The sequence below is a fragment of the Cephus cinctus genome, unplaced genomic scaffold (assembly GCF_000341935.2).
Source record: "Cephus cinctus unplaced genomic scaffold, Ccin1 Ccin1_scaffold0806, whole genome shotgun sequence".
NCBI classification, from domain to species: domain Eukaryota; kingdom Metazoa; phylum Arthropoda; class Insecta; order Hymenoptera; family Cephidae; genus Cephus; species Cephus cinctus.
The window spans coordinates 55,985-79,508 of record NW_014333403.1 but is presented as its reverse complement, the minus strand read 5'-3'; the positions used below and the strand labels follow the sequence as shown (position 1 = coordinate 79,508).

General features: G+C 48.4%; 1 protein-coding gene across 1 annotated transcript in view; it reads left to right on the top strand.

Moving 5' to 3' along the window:
- Nucleotides 1-23,524, top strand: part of LOC107270615 (helix-loop-helix protein 11-like) — a 79,082-nt gene that overhangs the window by 11,721 nt on the left and 43,837 nt on the right. Inside the window, exon 2 of the mRNA XM_025087986.1 lies at nucleotides 5,666-6,029. Within this exon, the coding sequence (XP_024943754.1) occupies nucleotides 5,666-6,029 (364 nt within the window). The remainder of the gene's footprint in view (nucleotides 1-5,665; nucleotides 6,030-23,524) is intronic.

Here is a 23,524-nt window from a genome sequence, read left to right as displayed (position 1 = left end):
GGGGGGGGGGGGGAACACCAGACACAAAGAAATTGATTGATTGGCACGTGCCTGGTGCTTCCCCACGGCTGCCTTGTTCCGACGGCCCTGGATCGGCTCTTTCGCCATCTTATTACTACCTCGACGGTCCCTTGCTTCTGACTCCCTACTTCGGAAACTGTGTATGCATGCTCCTTCATTCTTCTCCTGTGATTTCTCTCTCGGCCAGGCTAAAATAAATATCCGTCTTTTGTATGCCAAACGCACGCGTCACCGCGTATACATAATTTATCATTTCTCAGAAGAGAGATTGCGACCTAACCAATGTACTTGGCGCAAGTCTATATATAGGGATATATGTATGTATATACCGGCCACGACTCTAGTTTCGATCTAGAGGATCCTGTCCTGTCATTCCTGTTCCTTCTTCACTTTCACACCCTCCTCGTCCACCTTACAAGATCAACCGAATCGTCTCGAGAGATCTTTCCGTCAGCCCGACGAACACGACCACCGATCTTGTTCACGCGTACGCGGATCCGTGAAAGTTTCACGAGAAGGAGGAACGTTAAATTTTCATAGATATTATTTTGTTTTTCTCGTTCTGGCGGGATTCCATGAATTCATAAAAATTTTCATCACTGCTAATACCGGGCATCATAATATTCGTAACACGCCCGACGAAGACCTTCCGTGTCTTGGCAAAATAATCGAGGTCTGGCTGACGATCTGGAAAATTATGTTAAGCGTCTCCAAAATGTCGTTTCGACTCCCCTTCCATGTCGTACGAATTGTACCATCCATACATTCATCTACATCCCATTGAAGAGGAGGTGAAACTCCGTCGGAATGCCCGAGTACGTCGTCGTGGATTGGTCTTTTTTAGCTGATGTTTCACGGCTCACAGCTGATACGCGAACGGAGATAGGGAGACTCGCGAAGGCACCGGTAACAGCCAGCTGAGTGGCGCCAGCCATCAGCTGTTGGTGACTCACGCGACCGAGAGCGGCCGAGTGAGCGAACAGCCAGAGCAGCAGCAGCACACGCCTTCCCACCGAGCGACCGACCAACAGACAGACGTGCAGTCGTACAGAGAGAGAGAGAGAGAGAGACAGACGGATAACGGTTACGGCTGTGCGCGACGGAAACACACTCTAGCGTTTACCCAATACCCTCAGCTATCTAGCATACTCTCCGTGGAACGAGATATATACAGGCTCAGACAGGTCTCCTGCCTTTCTATAGAAGCTACTCGTACTCCGTCGTTTCTACGCTCTTGGTGCTGCGGAGAAGGACTCGTGCGCCGGCAGTGTCAGCGTACCACTGCGCCGCAGACTGAGTTCCTCGTTCCTCCCTATATTTTCAATTGTTCGACGGGACTAAACTTTACAACGTCTGGCTCTTAGTAGCGCGTCGTAGCTGACGCATACGTCGAGTCCATGTAATTTAATTATATTTGAGGCCCAAGATCACAGCTTGCAGCGTCCCTAGAGACAGCTGGCTCTGTTGGACTAGGTTAGTTTCTCAGGGCAGTGGCGTGTGCACTCTATGCCGGGTACGTAAGTGTAACGCGAGGGTGCATCGCTGACTATGGGGGTCATTCGATGTAAAATAGGGAAAGCCATAGAGAGGAGGGTGTTGGACCAGGAGACAAGGTAGCAGGTAGTAACGTCGGGGTACTAGACCGTGCTAGATCTAATTACCAGGGTTATATTTACACCCGGTGCCTCCGAGCACGGAGCTAGAAGGGTGGATAGGTAGCAGCCGCCACCTACGGTGACCCACTTCGACGTGGGCCGATCCAGTCGAGCTCAGCGGGTATCCGAGGAACCTACTGACGTCACGGTATCCAACGAACCAACCAACCAGCCAGCTCGTCGCTCCCGCCGTATCACCAGCTGATCCGATATAACCACTCCGCCAACTCCACGTGGACCTTCGATGCTTCTTCTTCTCCTCCTACCCACGTGCTTCGGTATCACTCATCAGATACCTATCCTTCGCCTCGTTTACCCCATTTAATCTCTTCCACAGGTCCTACCCGTCTCTCTATGACACAACGCACGTATATACCATAGTACGTACACACCAGTCACATTCGGATGAATCAGTCCACCCGCCGGAACTGTTACGACCTTTGGACGATTCTCAATGGTTCATACACCCACACACCTACTGGATTACTTTATTTCCATTTTACGAGTCCTTTTATGGTATACGACTACGCCGAGCTCTCGCTTCCTCTCTCTCACTCTTATGCTTCGGCTCGTGGCATTTGCTCATCTTCCTTCTATGATCCGAGCTTCTGGTTTCTGGTCGGCTGGAATTTCGTCACGTGGTTTATTGACTCGTTCCCGTAAATTATATATATATATATATACACAGGCTAGTGCTTCCACGTTTTTATACCACAAGGCTATCCACGTGTCTGCGAATTCTTTAACCGCCGTCGTACCCAAACACCTACCGAGCGGCACGTTGGTGGAGGAGAATGTTTTGAACTGTCGACTGGAAGGTCACGGCCCTTTTTCCTAGCTGACTCACCATTACACTCCGGATACTTTTCCTCTTTGCTTTGTGTATATCAGAGGGACCGACGTTCTTTTTTCTTTTTTTTCCTTTAATACTGTTTTTACGTACAATCACTACGGTACGCATTGTACGTATTTATCGTTGGTAATAAGATCGGTGGTTACGTAGTCCACGAATGCGTCGTAAATCGTCCGAAGCGTCACAGTCGACGCGAACGTCTTAGGAACGAGATATGCGCATTTGATAACGAGATTGGTTCTTGTATAACGTTCAATGACAATAAACGTGTCCCGCGCATCGAGCCATCCTTGGCGCGTATAAACGCGGCTACTACGTAGTTTAAATTGGGCCGAACGCCGCCATTGCGTATAGCCGTAAACCAATTACCTTTTATTGCGCACCTACGCCCAAGGTTTCCCATCTGGTCCGTCGTGCCGGCGACTTTATACGTTCGGGCTCCTCGGTCGAATCGAATTCGGCACGCCACCGCGATTTCCCATTACGTGTATTGCGTCGGCTCTCCGGCCCGGCTGGCTTATTATGCATCGTAATTACGCCGGCGCGTATATACATAGGTATATAGATAGTAGGGTTAAAAGAGTTGGAGAAAAAAAAAAAAAAAAATTTTTTTTGTCAAATTTGATTGCTTCACAGGAAATTTTAGATGCGCGATACATTAGCCATGCTATCTTGGATTGTTACTGTTATCAGTGGCTTTTAGGTATCCCTATCGGATTGCAGGATGTAACAGCTGATCCTTAATCGGTGACGCGGCAGACCGCAGTATCGATTTTTACTATTGCCCAGTCGGCTACTGTTGGTTGTGCATATACTTGTACCTGTACTGTATGTCGTAGGTACTATAGGTAGATATGCGTATCCTCTGCAACATGCACGTGTATACGCAGTCAGGGCGCTATTTGGTTTAGCCCAAGTTCAATGGGATTGAAATTATTTACAAATTGACAGGAGTCGAAGATGATTCCAATGATATTGGAACAGACGGCTGATGACGTGGAAATTTTTTTTTTAACGAAATTTTCCGTGTTTTTTTTTTTTTTTTTTGAACAATTTTCGTAAATACGCAAAATTCATGCAAATTTCACACGTGCATCCGTAACACTGAGAAAGGCAAATGTGTTCGCTCGTACGGAAGAGAGCAGCCAGTTGCCAAGTTGCGTTTATCAGAGCGCAGAAACGTAAATAGAAATTGAAAAGTTACGTCTCCCGGGGCCGTCGGCCTCTCTTCGTCCGATCGTCTCGCTTATGAATGGAGCGTGTTATCGCCTTGTGAATCGTGCTTTACGTACTCTCTACGTACGAACGTACGTAGGTTGGTAGGTAGGTGGGTTATAGGTGGTTAGGTAGATATAGGTAGGTGTGCGCGCATACGTAATACGGAGGGACGAGGTTCATTGTTCGCGGAGAGCACGCGAACGGTGCACTGAAATGAAAAAGAAATTTGATTTTCATACCGCCCGCCGAGTGAGTGAGTGCTTGTGTTTTATGTCAGGTAACCCTTCATCTCTTGTCCCTTTTTACTTATTCCACATTTTCCCTGCGTTACGTGTGTTTTTTCTCTATCTCTCTCTCTCTCCCACTTATGCACTTCTCTTTTACGTGCATTTCTATGCGTGTCTATATTTCTCTTGTCTCTCTTGCGCTCTCGCATTTATACCCCCCCCTCTCTCTCTCTCTCTCTCTCTCTCTCTCTCTCTCTCTCTCTCTCACTCAGTCATTCTCCGTTCGTCCTCCGGTGCCCCTGGAGTTACGAGCGGGTTGAAGAGTCGCAAGGTGGAAGTCGAGCGTGCTTCACGTCCTGGTAGGTGAATCTGCATTGTTTCCCATTCCGACCTGGCAATCCGGCTGACATTAATACGTCGCTCAACTTCCGTTTACACATCGCACTGCGTCTCATCCCTGTCACGTGGATATCATCCAGATGCCTCAGACATTCCTCGTGTATTATCTCGAGTAACTTTTAACGCTGTCGCGATACTTATTTTTTTTATCACCGGGTACATCGTCACTGGGTATTTGGCGTACGGGGCTTTACAAGGGTAGGGATTAAATATTTGAAATTTTATTGTCCCGGCGGATCGTAACACGTCGGACGGGGGTTGCCTTATTGCTTCGGCGAAACGATCAGCATAATTCTTCTTACCTGCCAATAGTAGGAAGCCAATACGGAGTTTTGCGTTTGAGAGACTTGAGAATTTGGTGGTGACGTCACGAGGGTCTCCCACGGTGACAGTTATTGGCGTAAGCGAAGAATCGGACGGACGGGGGACCGGTTTTTTTTTTTTTTTTTCCGATTTCGTTACTTATTCCTTTTCGTCGGTACCCCTTTTGCCGGATTCGTGCATTTCCGTAACCTGTCGGCTGGGTCCGTAGTCGTGCGCGGTAGTTATCGGTGACGAACCGAGTACTCATTCACTCTTGTCGATAATTCTTTTAGCGACGCACTTCAGGGATCCGAAATTTTAGGTGGTACGACTATCGAATGCGATTTTTAGCAGTGCTAAGGGGGCCCTACTGGCTTTTGGCTAAATCGGCTGCTCCTGCGCCAATGACCCGACTGGAGTCTGTTACGCGGGATTTGTCATTTCGTAGGTACCCTGCTGCCCCATTAACGCGAAAGTTCGACGCTCGATAAGGTCTTGGCCCGACGAAACAAATATCCACTTGGCTGCTTTGAGGCTCCAATTCCAATTTCCTTAAAAGCGCCGCGCCAGAACAAAGCTACACGCAGGAGTCTTTGCTTCTCGGCGATCGCCGTTGGTTCCTTTGATCGTGTATATCCTGGCGTCGTATCCGCTCGTAAATGAAATTTTTCAAGGGCATTGCCCGTAACGCGGCTTTCAAAAACCATCGCGTCCCTCGCGGACTGACGTTGGCTCTTGGTGCCCGATCGCGCAGCGTCGGTCTTGCTGCGTCAGTGGGAAACTCCTTTCTTGCGCGTTCCTTCGGTCTCGTCAGTGGCAAAAATTGTGGGAAGGATCGCGGAGCAAGGCTAATTTTGTTTGGGACGGTGTACATGGGTCTTTCGAAGAGAAAAACAATTTATGACCTTGATATTTTGATTTTTCAATTGTATATTTCATAGCGATTATTTTTACTAAAATTTTCATTTTTTTTTTTTTTTTTTCCACAGCAGCAGCGAGACCGTCGACGAGAGCTCGGTGGCCACGAGCGTGGCGGTCGCCGAGATTGCGGAAACGCAGGAGCAGCAAACGCCGCAGCAACGGCAGAACGGCAGCGCGACCGGTTGCCGCACGGCCGGTCAAAACGCTCAGGGAATCACAGCGATCTCCATTAACGGCGACGGCACGATCGATCACGGCAGCAGCACGGGGGGCGTGGGCCGAGTTACGCCTCGCAGCCACATGGAGCAGGAGAAACGCATGCGGCGAGAAATCGCCAACAGCAACGAGCGACGACGTATGCAGAGCATCAATGCGGGTTTTCAATCGTTGAGAACGCTTCTGCCGCATCACGAGGGCGAAAAGTTATCTAAGGTATGTGGCTGGAGAAAAGTTATTTATTTATATTCAACAAGGTACATATACACATATGTAATGTCGCACCGGGTCCGTTCACGCAGTAAGACTCTCCATGGTACTGATATTCTTCAGTAAGACTTCTTGGGACTCGTATCTGCTTCGTCTTACTGTCTGCCACGTTGTAGCCCGTCTATGTTAACTGTCAGTCTATGCTTTACACGGACGGAGAAATTAACAGGTATTCCAGTCCACGGTTATGGCATAGGATGACACTTAAACAATTTTTCACGCTTCTCACTACAGCAATGGGTACCTAACGGTATCCCTTAGCCTACTCGTAGATAACGCTCCTGGTTCCTCCCCAGGTCCAATTACCATACGAGACCCCGATTCCTGTCTCGTGGCATATCGTTCGTAATTTTTCTTTCGTTCCGTAAGGGTGGTAGCACCGATACGACGGATTAACTCGCGGGCTGTTTGGTCTCCGGCCTCTCGCCTCTCACCTCTTAAATCTCTCGGGGAGGCGCCCTTCGCAGAATCGACGTCGGCTTTTTCAGCTGCGAAACTTTCAGCCTCTCTCCGAGAGGGGGAGATCTATCTCGCGTCTCGGATCTTGGACTTTGTCACACGCGCGCCCCTCTACACCCCCTCCTGTCATCCTCCCACTGAACCGCGTTGTCCGTCTTTCTCTTTGCTCTTGTACTTCTTACCTGCGTCACGATGAGAGACGCTTAAAGATTTTTCTCGCTTTCGCCTACCTTCTGCCTTTTCCTTGCCTCTGCTTTCGTTTTTCCTTGTTTTCGTGTCGGATCTCTTTTTCTTTCTTTTTTTTTTTTTCTTTCGATTGGTCGTTGCCACATTGAAGTTTGATCTGCGTTTTATTTTCGTGTCTCCCCTCCTGTCCCTCCCTCCCTCTCTTTGTCGCGGTATATCAAATCACACGTTGTCGCTAATATAGGAATGCACGAGAAACTTTTTTGCAGCGTGAACACGGCTTTCGGAACAGATTACTGTAACCGGGGGCGCAAAAATAGCCTGATAACGTAGCGGCCGTAATGGCACTGGCGACGACGGCGACCTGTTGGAAAAATGACTCCACCGACGATAATGCTCGCCCCGATGACCCATATTTTGTTGTCTGGCCGATTTCACGCGATGCAAAAATAATAAATATCGTGGCGCTTCGCGCACAGATAACCGACGACGGCCCTGGAAAAGTTAACCTCGTTCGCGTATGTTCGCTTTGCTGTCAGCCGCCTCGACTCTTCTAGGCTTTGTGTCCTGAGCGATAGCGACGAACGATCGCAGGGGAAGCGTCGTGCCCCTCGGCGTCCGGTAGTCATTCGAAAATACAGCAAACGCGCGAGTCCGTTATTAACGTTTCTCAGCGTTTTACTAACCATTGGTATCGAACGCTCGTCTCCTTATTTACATTTAGCCGAGTCAGGCCAATCGGAAAATACGTTTGGATCGTGTATCGCGCTACGGACCTGGTAAAGAACTTGAGATGGTTAAACGTCAGAGATAGGAATGAATTTTTGATTGGACCGTTGGTAAGAGGTATTTGGCATATATATATATATACACATATATACACACACGAAGAGAAGTAGACGCACGCGCGACTCCGACCGTAACCAAACAGGATGCCTGTGCCGTGAGCCCACACGTGGACCGGAAACGTCAACCTGCTTCTCTTTGGCAAGGTGAATTCGCCAATAAAATTTAATCGCTCTCATGCGAACGTACCGTTGCGCAACCATCTATGCTTTTTACAGTCGCACGAACAGTCGCCTCCCGTCAAACCAAAAATCGTGTCGCTTAATGGGGATCACGGCGGTCCGTGGACTTTGTGGCGAATCAGCTGCGCTTCGCTATTTTTAGAATATGAAAGTCTCGCCCGGTTATAAAACTCGCGCGTATACACGTACGGGATACAGGAGCCGCGTCACTGTATATACAATTATACACGCGATTTCCAGGTCTCTTATTTACTCGTGACAACGATATGAAAATATATATTTAAAAAAAAAAAAAAAAAATCGATTGCAAATCAAAAATCTTTTTTTTTTTTTATTATTATCGTCACTCGAGATCGTAAAATATGAATTTTTCGATTGGACAAAAAATTTAAATTATTCCCGCCATTTTTTTCGTTACAGTTTTGCCCGATCGTGGCGCCAAGCTTTAAAACTACCGGACATTCTTACGCGCCGCGTCCTCGTTCGCGCATGACAATCCACGTGTACGTACGACCCTAGCGGGGAGACCTTTACGCACCAGGTTCACGTAGATCGTGATAGCACTCGATCAGCTGTCAGTCCGTACCGGTAATTAGTAGTCACGCAACGTGCTCTCCGAGGTTCTTGTCCCGGCTGAGGTGTATATATATATGTTTCATATGTATATATATATACACACAAAGAGAACACGCGCACTTTCGTTCTGCGTCCCTTTAACGTTTCGCAACTCGTCTACCATAGGCGTCGATGCTGCCACTCTGACCGCCGTGAACGCAGTCATTGCTCCTCCTCTCGGTCGCTCACTATATCTATGTATAGAAATGAAAGGTCGTCGTCCAGCGCGTGTCTCGTGCGAAATCGTCGCCACTTGCGAAACTGCCCTCCTTCTCGGCTGCGTCTCTTATGCGATTTTACGTATAGCGAGAGACGCTCGTTTCTCCTCTTGTTCTCGCTCGCGAGTCCTGTTGCGCGCGGATTGACGTTTCGCACAATTTTAACGTTTACATTGTACGCGCACGGTCGGGTTCTTTTGAACTCACCGGGCACCGTGGCCTCATGGTATGTTTACCCGTTCGCCAATGACTACTCGGTGCCCATTACGTAGCCACGTTATACGCCGTGGCTATGTGTGTCGCGCCAGGACTCTTTCGTAACGCAATGTTTTGCGAACCAGCCTGGCCACATGCTTCTCGGTTCCCACACATTTTTCTTCTGTGGCTTGGATATTCTTTCTTTTTCCATCTTTTTTTTTTTGGTTTCTCTTCTTTCTCTCTCTCTCTCTTCTCGCTTTCCATCTACATATAGACATCTATCCTTGCGTTTCTCAGACTCTTCTTATCTCCCTCTCTCTCTCGCAGACTCCTCTCAGTTTCTCGGTCGTCTGGCTGGATGCTGCTTCGGACCCTCCCTCGCCTCAGCGTTACTTCGTCCCTGGTTCCTTCTTGGTATTCCCGTCATACGTGACTACTCCGAACGCATGACCGCCCCCGCCAGCCCGTCGCCCGCCGGCCGCTTCCGAAGGCCGTTGCGAATGATGAATTTCGCGAAGCCCTGGCCCACTGAGCATTTTTAAAGGCGGCTACGCGAATACAGTTTGGAATTCGTTTGGCGCGTCCGTAGGGTTTTTTTTTTTTTTTTTTTTTTTCGATTCGAAAATTTATATCTTTTTCCCGAAGCGACACTGTGGGTCTAAGACAAATTTTTTTTTTGTTTTGGTGAAATTGGCGATTTTTTTTCTCTTCCGAGCGACGAGCTTCGATTTACGCGAACAATTTCTATTAATTCATATTTCTGCGTGAATTGACGTAATTTCCTGTATTTATAAGACTACGCGCCTATCGCGCTTTATCGCCGTTACGTAAACGATTAAATAATTATTTCGTATCTTCGGATGTCTAAATTTACTGCGATCCCTCTAATTGAATGCTTGTCGTGAAGGTTTTTTTTTTTTTTTTTTTATATAAAGAAGCCGCGAAACGTCCATTGAATGCCGATAGCGATGACCGATCCGGATCGTCGAATAGCAGTGACAGAATTATGCGATATTTTTTTATACGCGACGAATTAACTCTGCGATATCGGCGACAGAATTTTTGATATGCAACTGAACTCTGATCACGGATCATATGCCAAAGAAATGCCGTGTGAATTATTTTTTTCTTTTTTTAAAAAAAAAACAACAACAACGCTCGCTCTGTCGTAATTTCTCGTTGATCTTTATTATCATTATTTTTATTTCCTTGGCACTCTCCTCCGCGCTAGTTTTAGACCTTCTTGCTCCAGCTGCACTCATTCCTCCTGATGTCTGTTGCTGACCGAAAAGAAAGCCCGGTTCACATGATCTTTCTCGCCTTCTCCTCGCCCGCGTTACATGCATCCGCGCGTCGGCCGCAGACGCCTCGACCCATTTTCATTAAGCGCTCGCCAGACAGAAATAAAAATAAACCAGTCCTCCCCGTAAGGCTCACTCGCTCGTTCGTCCCCCGCGCTATGCGTGTCGCCGACGCGTGGGATGACCAACGTGCACGTAGTCAATTTTTTTATTGCGCCCCAGCTCACCGCCGTGCCACCTACCTCTTGTGCCATATTTTCGAAAAATTTCACTCGGCCCCCGATCCAACTGATTTGCATTCCTAAATTAACCGGTGCTATGGATCGCACGACCCTTGTTAATACCATACTCTCCGCCCCTGGACAATAATCCGTCGTTAATTAAATCCCCATAGAGTCAGCGGACTTGAATTGCCCAAGGAGCGCGTCAAATTGCTGATTCAAATTTAAGTAAATCATTATCAGTAAGCATTTCTCGAACGTACGTAAACGACCGGGTGATACCGAAGGTGGACTCGATTTCAGTAAATTTGAATATCTACTCGACGCGGGACAAGGTATAACCATTGAAATTGGGAAAAAGTAAATGTCGATATATTTTGAGGGATTCAAAAAAACGCGCCGCTTCACGTTAAGTAAGCTGCCAATTCTTGCCACGTTCTCTTTGTGAGTTACGGCGCCCCATGTCACTCTCTGCCGCACCCCGTTAAGGTCGGGACGCCCGACGTCTTGATACGTGTCGGTCTGCAGACAAGCCGCCGGTAGCTTCTTCATCCGAGGTTAATCCGAACTTCGTTCTTGAATATTTTCGACGGGCTGTCAAAGAGAATGACGAAAAATAAGGAATGCGGATAGCAGGGCTGTCGAACGAGACGAAGGGCGCCAAGGCACCCCTTGTCACTCGGAACTAGATACGTTCCTGTTCAGTAAATATATCCACGAACGCTTCGGATCTCTCCTCCCTCCGCTTTAAATATTGGCCATCCCTGACCCAATGTACCTTGACGGAAAATCCGTCCCGGATTATTGACGCTCGAACCTACCCCAAGGGAGGAATCTACGTTCTGTACGTTACGTCATAGTATCATCCATGCCGGACCCGCATCCGGTATCCAACAACAGACGCCGTGCAGTAGCTTCGGTCAGAGGTACGAAACGCTTTGCCCAACTTACAGGGAGAACTGGCCTGGTTGTTATTGGTTGCTTAGCAACCGTCGTAGGTAAGCTATGTTTTGTACGCATGAAAATCACCAACCTGTGGATCCGATATAGCGAGGCTCGAATAAAGCAGACTTTTACGAGTACCGAATAAAATCGTCGGATTCTCCAAATCAAATTATTAGTTGGAGACCTGATTTTCTCGCTCGAGTATTAATCGACGATCGAACAAGCAACAACAATCGGTTTATTACGCGTATCGACGAGCAATACCAGGCTTCGGCCTGTTTTCAGAGTCATTCGCGTGGCTCGCGTACGTTATTGTGAGTGGGGTTATAGGAGAAAAAAAATCCCTTCTGATTTATCGTAAATCCAGAACGAACTATATATATATATATACAGAGAGAGAGATACGCCGTGAAAATGGTCGAACAGGACTGCATTTGCTCGTTTCCATGAAGCAGTTGAGTGGCTGCAGGTTTTCTGTCTCTCTCTCTCGCTTTGTGGAGATAGAACGCGACGCTGAGCGACAGCGCAATGGAGTGGGACTGCGGCGACGGTGCCCTGGGTTAGGAGAGAGAAAAGAGGCCTTTGGCGGTTGGCTGGAAGCGTAGAGACGAGGACGCCTGGGATCCCAGACGTCACGTGCTTTGTCCGCCGTCGAGTCTCGTAGTACGCTATAGTATAGTACTACGAGTGGTTCTCTCGTATACCCTCTTTCCGATTCGTTTCCTCGCGCCCACTCTTTACCTGGCTCCATCGTCGACGAGTAAACGAGTGGGTCCGCCAGCCGTCGCATCTGGGTCATTCCGTCCCTCGGCTCCCTCTTCTCTTTATCCTCTCCTCTTCCTTACCCTCTACCCTAGCCTGGATCCTTTTTCTCCCTGACTACCTGCCTTGCCTGCTTGCCAGCCAGCCAGCCTGTCCGTTCTATAGTTTCTACGACGTGAAACTCCGAACCGACAAAGGTCTCGGTCTTCGGGTTGCCCGATGCCCACGTGCTATAGTACGTTCAACGTGGATGTTGTGTCTCGTGGTTTTGCCGTCTAGGAACCCTACGTCTTCCTGCTTGGCTTCTCTTTATTATGCTTTGGAAAAACAAACGTCGCGTTCGCGTAGATTTACGCAACTGTGTGCCGGGAAGCCCACGTAATCGTACGTATGTTACTGTGCTTCAAGTGTCGCTGACAAGTCTCGACTCGTGTTACCTTCTGCATTCCTGACTGGAGTTATCTGCTACGGACTCTGGGAACGAGAAGGGAATTAGTTGAGCTTGGAGGATGGAATTTTTTTTTACTTGTCTATTTCAATCTATTTATATAGGCAAATGAAGAGTAGTTTCGGTGCTTTCCTGTACGTTCTATAGGGTTTTAGATTTAGTTGATTTTTTTTTCAATGGTTTTAAGGATTTCGACAGGTGGTATATATATGTGTGTATACCGAAATTCTATGGCTACGTATAGTTCTCGGTCCCTTGTAAGTCGGATAGCTCCGTACCTCTAATGGCTTAACAAACTACGCCAGCTGCCATGAATACGTATACACCCGAGTCTTCGGCTCGTTTTCACCGGAAGCGATCGCTCGAGCCTCCATCATCCCGGCCAAACAGAAGCTGTTCTATTCTCGGGGCGTTTCGATGCCTTTAGAGAAGTTTGCATTGCGAAATCGCGCCAGACACGTCTGAGATTGCGCACAGAGAGAAGTTTGGTTAATCGAAATGTGAGCGGAAGATTTGGTGGGAGGGGGAGGGGGTGGGGGGCCGAGATCGAAACGAAAAAAAAATTATTTTCTTGGTTAACGACGATCGGCAAGCTTTTTTTTACTATTAATAAAAGACTGAAATTTCAGTATAGACCGTTTTTTTGTAATTTTCTTATTTGCATACAAGAAACATAAGTACGGACTAGAGGCAATACGAATTACGGTTACCTTATTACGAGCGAAAAAAATGTCGTGAAATGTTTCTCAAAAAATCATTTTATTTTTTTATCATCACTTTTTGTCTTTCACTAAATCTTATCAGCAACAAAAATTTATACGTGTACCTCGGTGTCTCGCTTTAATATAATTTCTTTTAGTCTCCTTGGACACCAGTGTAGAGCCTCCTCCCCCCCCCCCTCTCCCCCACACTATAGCAAACTATAGTCTACGTAGCTACTTAACCTAAAAAGAAAATACGAGGATGGTAGAGCCCGAGCCGTAGCTGAATATGCCAACCGTAATGAAGCGGTTATGGCGGCATGTTAATATTCCCTCTAGCGGGTGTCCCGTACACGTAATTTCCAGTTTGACGCCGCTCACGAGGGTAGTGCATTGTGGGACGGCTCGAAGAAGAAGAAAAGGAGAGGAACGAGGAGTGAAAGGGGAATAGCGTGAGAGTAGGAGGTTGATATAAAGAGGGTGTCACGGGACGTTCCAGGTATGCTGATATAAATTCAAGGGCAGCTATATGGGGTGTACCAGGGACTCATCCGGCAGCTCCGATAGATTCCCTCGTGAAGATCAACGTAGCTCATTGTCAACGGGGGTCTGTGTTTGCGTCGTGGATGGCAGTTGGCGGGCTTGTTTACACGAGGGGGGAAAAAAAAAAAAAAGAAACGCGCGTCCGTTCTTCACGATTTACATAAGGAGGGAATGCGCGCGCGCGCGCCAGAGAGATACATAATTCAGCCCCAAGGATCTCCTCCTGCGACGAGGACCACCTTGAAGGACTTCCGGTCACGTGCCGAGGTAACTTCGACATTGACTATCGTCATCGGTTCACTGACAGTTAATAAAGTTATTTTTTTCTCTGTCCCCTCCCCACTCTTCTCTCGCCCCCTTTCCCCTTTCCTCCTTCTCTTGCTCCCTCTTCCGGTACTTCCCGGTACTAACTCCCGCTCAGTCTTCTCTCGCCCGAACTTCTTCCTAGTCCACGTGGTGACTCCGCCGCGCCTTGCAGAAGTCATCAGTCGTATTTATAGAACGTGACTCCGGTGATTGACATTCCTATTTGCCAGTAACAAGTTGCACTAATGACGCCATTGTGTCCTAGGGCCGAGGGGGCGGGGGGGGGGTCGGTGCACCTGCGTCCCATTGTCGTCGTCACCAGACGCTGACGGCGCGACGTGTCCACCTCGAGACTCGGGTTACCAAAATAAATTTGTTAAATATTTTTTTTTTTTTCTCAACTCAGTCAACCGGAAGGATGCTCGCGTGAAGGATGCTCGCGTGTTAAGGGGGAAATGTTTTTCGAGGAATCGTGACTTGTTAGCGGGTAAGGGGGAGGGGAGTGGGGAAGCGGCCGCGTCCCTTGAAAATATTCATACGTAGATACACTCGACATTTGACCCCGTGCTAAAGCGACGGGAAAAATTGTGGAGGATCGTTACGCAACTCCACAGTGCCTTTTCGTTTTCAATGCAAATTTTCATGTAAATATGCATGTCGACCAGAGACGCTCTCTCGCTTTTGGACGCCACGCGTCTACGAATTCGTATGTGGCGTCGGGTCGCTGCTTGAACATAAATTTTACATATATATGTACATACACAGTAATACGTACATTTATAATCAGCCGTTAGAATGACTTTTGAATTTCTTCGTCTTTAAAACCCCCCTATGTGCTCCCGTTGTAGGAAGACTGCCGATACTACGCGTACCGTAGCCTCCGCTGCCCGCGGATGCCCGAGGTTCGCGATTGTTCGAAGAAATTTATTACATGCCGGCAAGGATCGGCGGGAGAAGGAAATAATTTTATTTTAAATCCCACGCGAACTTAACGGGCGCGTCTTTACAGGCGACGTGACGTCATCGGGTGGATTGAGTCCGAATTTCATCTTAGTAAAGGTGTGTATATATATATGTATATATATATATATGTGCTATTAAAGTTTTCACCCTTTCACTCCCTGGCGCTAAGCGCCATCTTATTCGTTGACCTGTCGTCGTAAAGTTTACCCCCGAATTATCAAATTTTTCTAACACGATCGTTTAGTGACAGGTATTTATAAATTTTGTGTTTTTAAAATTCCCGCCTAATTATTTCACGCCCTCGGCCCATTCTCCTTTCGCGTACCTGCCTCTTCCTCTTCTTCGATCCTCCTCAGCCAAGATATATTTTCCAAGGTCCGTGCGAAATCCCGTGTATCTTAACGGGTCAACGAGATTAATGGCCGCATTGTACGGGACCCCGACATGGCGGAGTAATGTTAGTCCCAGCGGCCGCAGGTAACGCTCGATAATTGAGGACAAGCCGCATATGGTCGCATTCGATAGCCCCGTGCGTTATGCAAAGACGCGCGAGGTGCTCGCCGACTGGCGCCAGATTCGAATTATCAAGTCCCTGTACGAGATGCAAGGACGTGTGTAGTACGAATACGTATCAATGAGCCTTAGACAGGAACCACGTGCCTCCTCCGCGTTAATTCTGCCTTGCGTCAGTACGAGTGACGCTACTTAGTATTTCCACTTGTGTACGCTGTCGAATTGGGGTAGATATGCGAGAACGATTTTGAAAAAATTGAAAATTTGAAAAAAGGCTGGGTATTACTTTTTTAATGACGGTGAAAATAAATTTTCCAATGAACTTTGGAATTTTGGAATTTCGGTTTGTCTAAAAAAAAAAATTGACAGACCGAAAGAGACTATTGCGAGGTAAGCCAAGTAGAAAGTACCCGTGGCGATGATTTTTTTTTTTATTCATTTATACGCCGCGCCAGATCATCGAGATCAAAAGTACGCGGAGCGCGACTGTGTTGCGCAGTGACGTATGAAGTAACTAACGGGGCGTAGGGTTTGTTTGTGTCGCGTACGGTCAAATGCGAGGAGCTTGTCAACACGGTATGAGATGGGACGATATAGTATATATGAAAATCGATAATCGATATATCTACAGGACAGTTCGTAAGATCGAAGCGCAGGTCATGTTTGTTCGCGGCGTATATAAATAAATTGTATGCTCGTAAAGACTCGTACGGATTCTGCATTGAATTTAATTGTACATAGGTGCATCGGCGGGAGGACGATATTGCGCAGCGAAGTAACTTTACGTAACCGCGGGGATATTTAATGATTCGTCGGCACGTGACTCCGACGTCGGGAATGTCCATGCAATTCGCTTTGGTATTTATACAGAGCGTAGCAAAGTCCTCCGGGCGCCACTTGGTTCCTCGCCGGGGGAAACGCATCGGATCGTTATCTTATCGCGCGATGAATAAATAAAACGTGTGTATTTCGCGGTAACGTTATTAGAAACGAGAGAAAGAAGGATTTTACAGGCACACCGAGCGTACGCGTTACGGATCGGCGCTATCGAGAATATATCCGAACGGTCTTGATACGGAGATACGGGGACAGAGTCGGGAGGGTCGAGAGAGTCTATCTTTGGTTTACGAGGAGATAAGTGAAGTTAGCGGCTGAAAGGAGTTTATACCTTGTTAAAAGTATCTTTAATGGCGCGGCGATCCGGGGAAGGATGAACGGCGCTTTTATATATACGAATGTATATATAGGTATACGCGAAGAGACCGTTCAAGGTTTTCCTGGCGTTTGTCGCCCGTAGAGATTCAAATTTTGCCGGTACTTTCTCGGCTCGTCGTGCCACAGCCAATCGGAGCGTCCGCTGCCCCACTTCGCCAACGCGCGAGGCCGCTATCAACGGGCAGACGCGTGGCTCGCTCGGCACCGTGTCATTCGGTCAACGATCCTCCTGGCGGCAACAGTCAGCAGCTTGGCGAAACCGTTGAAAAAAAAAATTGGGGGGGGGGGAGAGAAAAAGGACCGAATAATAAAAAAACGGTAGAACCAGCCCAAGGATATTGCGTCGAGTATTTAGAGTTTGGTTCTTTTTTTTTTTTTTTTTTTTTTTTTCGTTTCTCTTTCCTTCCGTTCGCTGCTTTTTCCCTTTATGCCAGCGCGCCCCCTCGGATCCCTCGATGTCCTGCCGCTTATCTACGCTCCTGTCTTCGTTCTCCTTAGGCGGTCGCTACGCGCTACGACACGCCAAAGGAGGACGGGTTGAACGATCTCCTCTCCCGCAGCCACTCTTGGCTCGGCAACTAACTGGTCGGTTGTTGACAAACAAGTCCACTGTTTACAAATAGATCCACGAACGGCTGCACGCGCGGCTCCCATTATCGCCAGGGGTTATTACCAAGACAATAATTGGCCCAGCTGTACTATATATGGGTATACACGTAGAATCGGAGCTGGATAAGAGCTGACGCAACCCGCACGTTATATAAGGAAAAGCCAGGGGCTTTGTGTCAAGGAGTCCCCGTCCGATCGTCCTTTGTGGCTCGTTTACCTCAGGGCTTCTACGTATCCCGCAGCCTTCTCGATCCCCCTCTATTGCTCTGTTTTCTTTTTAGTGCTCTCGCTTTATCCTCCTTTGCTCCTTTTCGTCGTGCCTTCACACTCGGCCAGTTTTCTCTCTCTCGCGTTCCTCGGACGTGGTGGGCGGGTAAGCGGGGTGAAAACTTCGCGGCGCCGACTGCACCAAACACAACGAGGAAAAAGGTTGATTGCGCGAGGCGCGTTGTGTCGGCGGTTCAGCAGAAACAACAAACAATGACTCTTTGATCTCCGTATATTTGGCACGCGCGTATTTAAAGCCCGTGGCTTCGCGTTAACGCGCCCTTTCACGTGGGTGCGATTCCGACGTACAAAGAGCCGCGATGCCTCGTGCCAGCCAGTCCTCTGATGTCCTTTAACGGGCGAAGTGTCTTTGCCCAGTGGCGTCGATTAACACGAATATTTACTGGGGGTCTTTTTAGGTTGCTCGGACCCGAGCAAGATCATCCGTAATCCAGCTACCTATTGCCTGTCTATTATGTACGCTCAGAATTGGTGTCTGGAATTCTGGTGTCTATTTCGCGTAAGGGGTCCTGGTTGGTAATTTAAGATCAAGGGGGAATGATCGGCGTAGAGTGTCCGAACGTCGAATGGGGAAAAGATGGTCGGTTCGCTCACCTGGAAACTCAAGATGAGAGAGAGAGAGAGAGAGAGAGAGACTCCTCGAGCGATTACACGAACTCTCGATTCAGTGCTCGAAGCCACTGACCCGAATCAGGGCCAAATCCGCGAAATATCGACTGGTCTGGGATTATCGCGCAGCCGGCATTCCACTGCCGACGTCTTTCTTAGCGCGGCGAACACCGGCAAACTCGCTAGGTCGGTGGGAGAGAGAGAGAGAGAGAGAGAGAGATCGCGTGGCGAGCAAAGAGAGGAAGGAGAGAGGTCCCCTGTCTCTTTTCTCTCGACACTTGAACGACATTCGCGACTGACTTTCGAGAGACGGCATTCTCGGTTCTCCCCTGCTCGAGTGCTGAGCGAGTCGGCCGAGCCGTTCGGGAGAGTGCCTGGCATGTCGGGCTGCATTCCCTTCGCGGGTAGGAAGACCTTTTCGATCGACCGGTCTAGTCAGCTGATTGCCGAGGAAAGAGTGACTTGGCTGTGGGAGGAGGAGAGACGTAGAGAAGCACTGCGAAAGCGCGCGAGAGAGAGAGAGAGAGAGAGAGAGAGAGAGAGAGAGAGAGAGAGAGAGAACCAGCAACATTGCTATTCCGATGGCTGGTTCAACCTCGGTCACTTTAGACTTTCTTCCTGGGAGCCAGTCCGGGAGGACAGTCAATCGGCTAGTCAGACTGTTCACGTAGCAGCACGTAGGCCCCTCCTATCAGGGTGGGTACACATAAGGTACGCTCAACGTCCTAAGTAATTTAACCCTTTATGGGATTCGCCTGTGACGAGCGCATCTCTTACCCTCGTGCGAGAGAGAGAGAGAGAGAGAGACGAATAGGCAGAGTTCTGGTTAGGCCCGTCAACTCGATCGTCCGCTTGCTCCCACTCCGTCCGCTCTCAGTTCAGCAGGACGCGACTCTGGAATTCCGCGAATCGCCTTGGCCGCATCAGCAGGTGCATTCTGGAATTCGGGCCGATCGAATCGTGGAATCGATCGGCGCGCACGTGCTTAGGATGCGGCTTACGTCGATCGAGTAATCGGACCTCCTCGTCTGGGACGTTACAAGGTCAACGAACCCAAAGACTCTGGAACACATTGCGAGCCACGCTAACCTCAACGCGAGATCAGTCAACGACCGCTTCCATATTCTTAGGCTCGTTCGCTCCTTCCTGCCGGTGACAGGAAGGGCTGCGGCTGCTCCGTGCTAATTCCCGACTTACTTTCACGCTGATTCGGTCGCTCGACTGCCGAACGCACCGAATTCCCTTTGGGAGCTGAAAGGCCGCGTTTTGGTCAGGCGACCCGGAAAACGCGGATCCTCCTCTGTCGCGGTTACGCGGCTTTCAGGATCTCCGGAACGGTCCTACTGCGGAATGGCGGGTTGTACCGTTCTACGGGCCGTTTCTAATGGCGGGCCATTCAGGCACAATCGTTTCTTTTATCGCGGTCATTCTGGATGTACAATTGCGATAAGGCGGGACGCCTTAAAAATCGAATGGCCGAGTTTTTCCCTATTGGAGTTTCCTTCGCTTTCGCTAACCGTAAACCGAGCTTCCGGGTGTCATTTCATTTTCTCTTGTTCTTGTATATATATGTATATGAGAAATTATTTATTTCCTAGTACACGAAAATAATATCTCTAGAGGATATCGAACGGATGGGAAATTCCTTTGGTCGACGGCAGCATGTTTTTGTGTAGTCACAAATTCTCTCTGCTAGTTTCGCTCTCCTCGCACTTCGAGCGAATTCGATAAAAACCAATTACATTCGCATTAGCTCCGCTGCATTCAGAATCAACATTGTCCTCCGTACACCGATCCTCCCGCCTTCAATAATTCAATTCCAATCGTCAGTCCCGGTCTGCGTAGACAATTTAACTGACCTCGTACCGTCTCACCGGGAACCCTTCGTATTTGTCTACCCGAAAATTCGGCAGCCGTAGGGATTATTTAGTAAAGGAAGGAGGGTATAACTTACGCAACGGACTGGTTGCGTTTTGCGGTCGACCCACTTTCGTCTTCCTCCCGTTGGCTGAATTACGCTTCCGCTACTTAGGCTCCTCGATTCAATTGCACGAGACTTCACGTCGTAGTTGGTTGTAATTAGCAGCTGCCAATTAATGGTGTATACCTATGCGTGACTTCGGATCGGATAAGGTTTCGTAAAAATTTATATATTTTTCAATTTACACGAAAATGCGTGAAATTCGGGGTAAAACTTTTTTTCTTTAGTAAAAGAAAATGATTCGTCGACGCATTGCCTATTATTGGCGTCGCGACGCCTTTAACAGGAGTTCGTTATCACATGCGACAGTCTCCTCGATCGTTCCAAGAATATAGTCATAGGAGGAGCGTCTGTTGACTGCTGTGTATTTACACGGCGTGGCCTGCACGCGAGGAGTGGTTTACCAATGGTCTGACTATGTCCCGAATGTCGATGGCGACATCGATTACGAGGGATTATGGTATAGACGTATAATTGAGTATCCGAGAATACCTAAAGTCTTTCTCGAATAGAAAAGGGCTGAGGCAGGTTGAATAATCGTATTTCGTTCGTTGTTATTTTCTTGTACTCTTGTATCCAGTGTATTTGACTAGGTCGTCCCACCTTCGTTAGTTCCATGTTCTCTCGTCGTCGTCGCTGGCATCCCTTAGCGTTGGGTTTCGCGAAGTTCCCTTTTTTCTCGCCAGGTGTCACCGAACGTCGCACTCTCGTCAGAAGCTGCCACTGTATTCCCACGGGACTGTCGATCCGTGTGAATTCTCATGGGAAATACTTGTTTATACTTTCGTGCAATTAATTCGTCGAGAGCCGAGAGTGACTTTCGTTTCTTTAATTTTCCATTTTTCTTTCTCTCTCGTTCGATTCTACTAGAAGCCGATACACGGGGTGACGTGGGTCTCTCCTTCGACTGACGAAAGACGAAGACTTCGTGATTTATGATGATTGCTTATCTTTTTACTGTACCAGGGTAAGCTCAGGGTGACGCAACACCTGTCGCATTCCGAGCTTTACGATCATTCGTAAGGACCCTCGTGCCTATTACACGTCTGTGGTGGGTTAACGGGTTTCGCGTTTGAGGAAAATAGAAGTGGCTCTCGGTACGTCGAGAATTAGTTCGATGTTCGTCCGCTAACGAGTATCTATTGGTAAGCTGCACTGGCGCTACCGTCGGCCAATCGGCACGCGAGGGGACACGACTCCGGGCGAATATCTAGACGAGAGACGAGAATCGCAGGGATAAGTCGGCGTCGAGTCGCCTCGGTCACTCGTATGCAGAGATAGCTTGAATTATGGATTCCTTTGCCCAAGGCTTTACCGAGGTCCGTTTCGCTGCTCTGGGCTCTCTGATTTATGCAGACTTTTTTCTTCTTCGCCTTCCCGTCCTCTGTAACTCCTTTGCGTCTTCTCGCTACGCGCCGACCTGCCCCGCACAATTATTTGTACTGCGCGTCTCTGATTTGTTGCCGGCATTACGTCGCAACTGTACGCGCGGAACGACTGCGTAAATATTCTTTACGGTCGAACTGGTACGCGTCCAAGACAATTTCCGAGGGCCAAACTGCCTCTAGGTGATCGTTAATACGCCCCTGGTCGGCAGGATCCATATGTCCCAGCGCCAAATACGGCCCATAACAACGATTCCATCCGCGGAGAGGAAACATTAGAGTCGTATGGAAAGTCTGTTAGCACATGCGTTATTATGACGTCCTGCTAGAGGACTCTGAGAACGTGAGAGACGCTTTGACGGTTTAAAAAATTTTTTTTTATTTTTCACCAACTATGGAAATACGCCTTGAACGATCTTTCGCGAACTGCCCGTTCCGATGGACCGATCGAAAAAAAAGGTTATATTTTTCGACAGGGCCCCAGGGGTGAGATTTTTCGAATTTCCTATACCCACTGCGAGTGCGAGAGGGACGGTCTTATCGGGAATAACGCGCGTGAGACAAGGACAGAGATAGCGTTTACTCGAATCCTCTCCATTCAGTCCCGTTTCCTCAAACGACACTCAGTACCCACAAGTAACGATACGAACTGGGTTCTTAGAGCCGTGCTCGAAAGTCATTGCGAAAATTCGTAAAAGCGCCTAATTCAAACGCGTCTATCGTACTTACTTACTTAATAGACGGTTTGAACGTAGCTCGCGCGAGGCGTCATTTAGACGTCATTACGCCGGACGGGTTTGTGTATATGCCTTTAACACGAGTCGTCTTCCCGTGAATTATATGCAGATCGTCGGGTGAGCTCGTTAAAGCCAACACGTAAACTTCGTCTTTCATATATACGCGCGTACGAAGTTTTCTTTCTTTTTCTTTTTTTTTTTTCGATCTATTTCCAGTCCGGTTTCTCAATCTCATTCATGGCGCGAGGATCCTCGTGATTTTCTTTTTTCTTTTTTCTTCTCTCCGCGTAGCAACCACCGCTCGCGGCGCTTAATTGCATAACGATATTAATTGCAATTAAGACCGCGTTGCGCCGGCACAACGTAATGGCGCTGATTCTCGCCAGGAGATAGGACGGACCTTATGCCGAGCTCGCGCAGCCGTGCGTATTTCGCACGCAGGTAACGACGACGGCTTCCTCGAGGTCGTTCGTCGCGAGGTAGGAAAGTACTCGAGGCGTCACGGCCAATTTTTTTTTTCGGCATTTTGGATTTTCGGTCGTCTCGAAAATGCGATCGTTCATTTTTGCCGATCGAGGTAATTTTGGAATTACGACGAATATTCGATGGTTCGTTTTAATTTTTGCAAAATATTTTTTTTTTTTCCTCCGCGTGACGTCACTTCGAAGCTTAGCCAAGTCTTTGCAATTTGCTCGCTCTCTAGCGGCGTTCGTACCCATTGCTATCGGGATTGCATAAATTCAGTCCGTAGGCACGAAGCGTAGTAAATAATAGCTATAGTACCGGCGCGCGCGTACTATGAGTGGCCACTAAATGGAAACTTGAATGAAACTTGGCTGCAAGCGCGTTTCTGTGATTCTAAGCGTGGATAAGGAATCGCAAGATCGTTCGATGCGAGTGGCGACGGACGCGCGTCGATCTCGCGGATTAGGTGGATCGAGAGTAAAAGAGCGCGTTACGTTGCTCTTACGTGTTACGCGGCTTATCCTGATCTCGGGAGAAACGGCCGCTCGAGATAAGGCTGCTTTACGTGAGAAGAGGGTAAACGCCAAGTGGTGGGCCCAGATACGCGACTTTATTAACCCTAGAAAGGTACGCTTACACATCCGATCGCTAAAGGTACACTGGGTATTGGATTTTGCGATCCCCCCCCCCAGTATCGTTACAGGATTAAGTACACACGAGTTAAAAATTTTCGGTATGGGGGGGC